Source organism: Phragmites australis, chromosome 13 (assembly GCF_958298935.1).
Source record: "Phragmites australis chromosome 13, lpPhrAust1.1, whole genome shotgun sequence".
Taxonomy (NCBI): Eukaryota; Viridiplantae; Streptophyta; class Magnoliopsida; order Poales; family Poaceae; genus Phragmites; species Phragmites australis.
In genome coordinates this window covers 11,890,059-11,897,228 of record NC_084933.1, presented here as the reverse complement: position 1 = coordinate 11,897,228, position 7,170 = coordinate 11,890,059, and the positions used below count along the sequence as shown (strand labels likewise).

Below are 7,170 nucleotides of genomic sequence, written 5' to 3'. Positions count from 1 at the left end.
GTTTGCTGGGGGCAAGGGTTGCAGAGGGGGCGATAGGGAGATTGAGTGGCTAGCAGGGTGAGAGAGTGAGAGGATGAGGGGGAAGATAGGTGTTGGAGGGTTTAGACCCACATATCAAAGAAACTATACGGGTATATAGATTTCGCGGGTAAAACACTCATACATGTACCTATTTACTTGTTGAGTAGTATTTTTCATCCATAAATGTACTCGTGAGTACCAAATATTACCTACCCTATTCAAGTATTTACCCACGGGTAAATAAATAATCAGGATAAATTATCATCCCTATCCCAGAAAATAGCACTGGTCTTGTTGGAGAATAACTTTAGTAACACGATAACAAGATTTTCAGAAGATATTCACATTGTTCTGCAGCGATTTTGTAATAGTCCGAGATAATATAACTAGTTGATCGAGTAACTGAAGTAACACAACAATGTGACTTTCAGAGTCAGCTTAAAGAAAGAAATTTCACAGTTTGACAACATGGTCATATTTTGAAAAATCAGCAAACTTGGTAGATGGCAGTGAGTCTGCAGGACTCAACAACGAAAAAAAAAGTTGTTTAGCAACTGCCAAAATTAACTGAGCGGAGTATTCAAAAAATAAATTACTGTGAGCAACACCTAAGGGGGTAGATAAAACAACAGTCTTTGGCCTCTCCTTACCGGATTTTCCTCGCAGATAACAACAGACCAGTACAACTATTTTACTGCTATAAAAGTTGGGGCCTAATTACCTATCCATTTGTCATCTGCTAATTCTTACACTCCCCTATTTTAAGATTCAGTTTGGCTCCCGCACAAGCGAAGCCTTGCAAACGTCAAGTAGCCAGTGTGTCCTCTAGCAGTGCTGCACGGTCTAACCAAAACACAGGAGTTCTTCTGTGAGTCCGAGATTTCTCCGGGCTGTGCAATTTTTTTTCTTTTCAGTGGAAGAGGCCCTACAGTAGGATCTTCATTGGCAGTGGCACTCTTGAGAGAACCATCTCTTACTTCATAGGTGCGGAGAAGAATTTCAAAGGTTCTAATATCTGCAGAAAAATACAATTCAGTCAGCTCTTCATTGGTAAGGTGATTCTAGAGTATGTCCAACAACCCAGCCTCCATGTGCGGCTAGGTGTTTCAGTTCCAAGTCGCAGCCTAAACCGTATAAAGTATGATTTATAAACACATATTATCCAATCCAATCAACACATAAATATTTCTATGAAATGACATTTGCTTAGATGCAAATCATCCATTTATTCACGCTCATGATGCAAGCTCGCTGTGGGTAGCTGGCATATTTCTTTACAATTCATAAATACTGACAGCAAGTATAATATATGCAATTATTCAATTCTCGTTCGCACACTACATTGTAGAGAGCGCATACATTACATATGCAACCATGACATAAACCAATATTAAAGTATTACGGGCCCAACGCACTCAAGTATCCACATAACATTTCCCTTAATCTCCAGCCAACATAAATTTCTATGTATTATAGGTATCTGAACTATGCATTTCCAGTGACAAACTAAGGTGAGCATTTGGTACCAAAAATGCCACAATCCCTCTGCCTGTGTGGTATAGTACTAGAATTGTGCTCTAAAGGTATTTCCCAAGAGGTAGAATGTCCATTTGCTATGGGTGGATAGAGGAAGGGCGACAATACAAGCAGTTGCGGGCCCAGGATTTTGAACTTGGGTGTACATACGGTATTATATATAGCTGATTTTTTTTATGACCATAAATATTAAAAACATCAAGATCAAAGGTACAAATTGTTCATAACGAGGACTAAAAATCGAAACTACAATACAACTTTACTTGAAGTAGATGTGTTGGCTAGGTCATACTAATGAAACTGCTGCAAGGACTCACTTAACTTGAAGTAGAATTTTCAGAAAATATGTATGAATCAGATGGTGAATGTGAGACACATTCAGGGATTCAAGTGTAGTAGTTATTAGATGAGCAATGCAGCCACAAAACTTGATGAAGATTTACACACAGAGAGAGAACTATACTATTGATCTGGGGACCAACTCCTGAATTCCTGAATGTGCTACAACTGCTGAAACTCTAACCTTACTACTGCCGTTGCTCAACACATGGTTAATTGGCAGTATCTAGCTAAAGAAAACTGGAGCAGAGCTCCACCGAGAGTAACATCAACCATGTCCCGGTATCACGCATCTAGATTCAATTATTCATCCCACAGATGTTTGTGAACTGGAATTAAGAGTTTGTCATGCTCCTATGTACAATGTTGTTGATCATGCAAGTTGTCGAGTCCTCTTCTTCAGTGCGAAGATGCAGATCCTTGTATGCATTCGTACAGGCAGCAGTGAAGCTCTCCATTGCTTCAAAAAGTTTACTCACACATGATTGCAACTAATTTACCTCGAGCGCTCGAGCCATCGGCCTGGATCTCGGCCACGCCATGCCCACCACCCACGACCCTCGCCTGGCCAGCCTAGAACTCGCCCGCGCCAACCGCATTGCACCCGCGCTGCGTGGTCCCCTCCCGGCCGGCCGCCCCCGCGCCCTGCGGTGGCACCTACCTGGCCGGCCTCGGCCTGGAACTCAGCCACACTGCACCGTACCCACGCCCTGCACCCCGGGCCGGCCACGCCCGCCTCGGCTTGGATCTCGGCCGCACCACACCCACGGCCCGACAGCCCCATAGCACCAATCTCGCCCGTGCTAGCTGTGGCACACCCGCGCCCCATGGCCCCTGCCTGGCCGACTTTGATCTCACCCGCGCCGACGCCGCCTCCCACCTTCGCCCTCCATCTCCTATCGGTTCGTCCGTTTGTGGCTTCTTGGGCTCGTGCCTTCGTCGGTTCGTCCTGTCCATGATCGTGTCTCTGCTCTGGCGCTCTCTAGCTAGCAGTCAACGTGGACTGTGGTCCGTGGGCGCGTCATGCGCAAGGCCGTGCGCACAGTGCCCTGCGTGTGCAGATGGGCCGCATCGAGGCCGGCCGCGTGTGGATAGCTTATATGTAGAAAACAATTTGCGACAAAATTTGGGTATACATATGTACACTCATGACCCTTCATGGGTCTGCCCCTGCATACAGGAGCAGAGTGCTGTATGAGATCTGATACCTATATTTTATACCTTCGACAGAAGCAGAATTTCAATCTTGGTGAGAAATGGCAATGCCACCTACAGAAGTTGTTGACTTAACGGATCTTAGTACTGGGATGGCCCTTTTTGTAAACAATCAGCTGGATGGACAAAATCATATGAGGGGTGGCAAGGGGTCAAGTCTGTAGAAGCCCTGCAGCCTTCTCAGTGTAAGCAGGGTAAGATGTCCAAGGCAGCATATCATGTACAACATTACAACCTCAATTGCCTTTCCTTAGTGGTGAGGGGTACCAGGACCCCTCACTCTTATAATGGAAGAGACTGACGCTCTGAAGGCACAAAATTTGAGGCTCATGATGATAAAGTAACACTGGGAGAATGGAGTTAGTTCAAGCTGCACCCAGAGAAAGCACAAGGGACCTGCTTATCAGAAGAACCCAAAGGGTTGTAATGGAGGGGGAAAGCCTTGCAATCATGGCTGATGTCTTGCGATTTGCTTGGACAGGGTATGACTTCTCTCGACCACCGAAGAGGCCATTGTACAACAAAAAATACAAGAAGCAAAACATATCCTATCCAGGAACAGAATGCAGTTTCAGGTGAGATAGGATAGCGGTGACTTGCCTACCTACATGAGCACTCTTGGGGTTTTGCAAATCAGTCCGTTGAGGTTCCTTCATTTTTTTTATCAATTTTGCTTCTGTTTTATCACCTTGATCGTCACACTTGTCTTAGTGAGCCTATGCTCAGTCTCAAGAGTGTAAGGTGTGCACCACATAACATAAGTATTGGAGTCTAGACTCGGGGAGTATGTGCTCTCGTTCTAAGAGACTAATGGGTAGGATACTCGGTTCGAGTGGTGTTTGGAAGATTAGGATTGCTCTAGGAAATTTCGAAATTAGGTTCAATTTTGAACTAAATCCTATGGCTTCGGAAATATTTCAAGGGCTTAAGTTGGGACTATCAAAGTTTATGTGGGTAATATAAACTCGCTGATATCTATCAAAGTAAAGCAACTAAACAGTTGTAATGCGACCTACTTTTCTTATCACTGTGTGAAACGTACTGGAACTCAACTATATGAATCATGTGGAACTCGTATCATAGGAAACATGATTAGTATCGAAAGTGGCAGAAAAGTCAGAGAATGTACAAAACCTGTGAAACAGGGTCTCATAGCTTCGCAAGCACGCTGCACTTGCTCAATGCAAGGTGAAAAGGAGCACAAAATTCCGTCTTGCTTTAGCATCAACCCAACAGATGGTATTGCAAGCCAAGGCTGGGGCAAGTCCAGGAAGACAGCATCAGAAACACCACGATGCTGCTCTGGGAATCCTTCACCTTGTATATCCCGTACGTTGACCGTGATGAGGCTGCTTAGGCCATTCCTCTCAAAGTCTTCCCTATTTACCAAAGTAAGTAAAATTATAACAGCACAACCAAATAACTTTTAAAAAAGTGTATAGACCAATGGTTTCCCCTGAAAATAATTTGTTGTAGAAAAGAAACTTTCTCCCATGTTGTGCCACAATGAGTAGACATAGATATCTATCACCCCAAAGACCAGTTGTACCCCAAAATTGATTTAACATTCTTTCTCAGAGTAAATTTTGGTTCTTGTATGCTTCGGACTTCACCGCCAGATTATCCCCAAATGCTTTTCAGAAAAGGTGATTCTAGTGTCTTATGCTTCGAACACTTTATTTCGCGTTATCTACTGAATGCAAGTGCCACGAGCTGGAATGCTGCAAATGCACGGGCTGAAAGATTTTGTACATCCTTTTTACAGGTTAAGACACTTTACACAAAACCTTAACGAAAGAGATTAGTTCATATCAAGCAGGGTCTTTAGCTTACCTGGCCGAGGCGGCCCTCTGTTCGTGGAAGTCGAAGGTGTGGACGTGGCCGTGAGGCGCGACGGCGCGTGCCAGCGATGTGGTGAGCGAGCCGCTGCCGGTGCCGGACTCGAGCACGACGCAGCCGGGGACGAGCTCGAGGTAGGCGACGACGAGGCTGATGTCGGCGATGTAGAGGATCTGCGTCCGGTGGCTGAGCACCAGCGTCCAGAGCTCCGGGGTCGGCGCTAGGAGGTGCACGAACCCCTTAGCGCCGCCCCCCTTGCCGCTGCCACCCTTGCCTCCTCCGACGGCGGCGGGGGAGCTGTAGACCTTGGATCCGAAGGGGCGGCCGAGCCAGTCGTCGTGGCGGAAGACGCCGAATCGGTTCTGGAGCACGCCGCCGGCGCGCACGGCAACGGCGCGCATCGCGTCGTGGCGCTCGTAAACCACGACGGTGTCGCCCTCCGAGATGCGGCGCTGCGAGGTGGGCTTGCCCGCGGGGTCGAGCGGGACCATCATAGTTGTAGTGCCGCGGTGGTCGGTGGGGAGACTCACGGCGTCACGGAGAGCGGCGGCGGCGGCGGCTGGTGGGTTTGGGATTTATTGCTCGTCTAATCGGCTTCTGATGTCAGTCCGGGGCAAGGAAGCGCCTTAGTTTAACGTAAGCAGTTATTGGACTAGGTCTGCTGGATCCCGAACCGACGGTCCAGATCAGTTCGATGCTGTAGCAACTTCATTGTGGACGGACCTTACGTAGTGTTTGGTTTAGGCGGTGTATGTATCAGACACGACGATGGATATGGAGTCATATCTGTATTTGGTTAGATAAACTATACCAATTTATTTAGTACGTAATGATATAGGTTTTAGAAATATTTTGTCAAAACGTTAAACCATCTTATATATAAAAATTGGCCGAATGATCATGTACAAGCTCTGTCAGCTTTTGTAATAACATATACTTAGTGATGATCAGTAAGTATTAGTAAGGTTAATAATAATTAGCTATGCATTAGTTACAATTAGGTGTTATTAACCATAATTAAGTATTATTATAAGTAATTAGTAATTAATAGTAACATGTTAAGTTATAATTAATTATAATTAGTAAAGATTAGTACTAATTAGAATAATTTGTTGATAATTATAATTATCAAATTATAAAAAGTTAAGTTATAAATAAGTATAATGCTTATCTTTTTTCAACTAAACATATTCATATGTAAGAAAATTGCACTTTTGATATCCGAAACTAATGGCTTTGATGTTTTGACACTCTCAACATTGGCTTCGCTAAAATTGACCTCCAAAACATGCCGTTGTTTGATTCATTCTACCCATTTTAATCCATTTTAATTTATTTTCCCTATTTTTGTGCGTGAAAAGACAAGTTTGCTCTCAACAACAGGACCTAATCCATTCGTTCTCCATTCTGTTCGCTCCTTAACAAATCTGCATGCCATCAATACATCAACTACTCACCAACTCCAAAGCCATTCCATGGAGTAAAATCAGCAACAAGTAAAATCATCACACATACAACATAGGATCCAACCAACACCGGACGTGCCCACCTCACTCGCCGTCGCCCTCCCGGGGCCTGGCCTCGCTCCCTTCGCTCCGCGGCTGGGGCCGCGCCGCGGGAATGACGAACCGCGTGAGCACCGACCTGGGATCGATGGGGAGCGCTGGCCTCCTCTGGCTGGGATCGATGGGGAGGAGCAAAACCAATGGGAGGAGCGAACCATCTCTCGCGAACGGAAAACCATGTCGAGAGGAGTGAACCAAGGGCAAACTTGTCTTTTCACACACCAAAAACAGGGAAAAGAAACTAAAATGAATTAAAATAGGTAGAATATTATAGAATCAAACAACTGCATGATTTAGGGGTCACTTTGGCAAAGCCAATATTGAGAGTGTCAAAACATTGAAGTCACGCGTTTTGAATGTAAAAAGTGCAATCTTCTCTTCATACTGCATCTATATATCCAACTAAATACTATCATATACCGTTTCATACATCAAACCAAACATACTACTTATATCATCTCATCAAGGATCATCATATCTATCTAGAACGATCCTATCCTATTTAACTTTGTATAACTAACCAAATATTACCTTAGTCACTAAAAATAGAACCATTCCACGTTTCTCGTTCTAGAAATATCGTCGCCAAACATAGGAACAATCTGTTTTCCACCTTATTGCAACATGTGAAAGTAGGGTATTGTGTTTCTTGGTC

The 7,170-nt window shown here is 44.7% G+C and overlaps 1 protein-coding gene across 1 annotated transcript; it reads right to left on the bottom strand.

The window, feature by feature from the left end:
• Nucleotides 1-521: 521 nt before the first annotated feature.
• On the bottom strand, nucleotides 522-5,568 carry LOC133889367 (uncharacterized). The gene is made up of 3 exons (XM_062329902.1): nucleotides 4,945-5,568; nucleotides 4,246-4,490; nucleotides 522-1,036 (listed from the first exon to the last, which is right to left on the bottom strand). The coding sequence occupies exons 1-3, from the start codon at nucleotides 5,442-5,444 to the stop codon at nucleotides 783-785; spliced, it is 999 nt and encodes a 332-aa protein (XP_062185886.1). The 5' UTR covers nucleotides 5,445-5,568; the 3' UTR covers nucleotides 522-782.
• Between the last annotated feature and the right edge of the window lie 1,602 nt (nucleotides 5,569-7,170).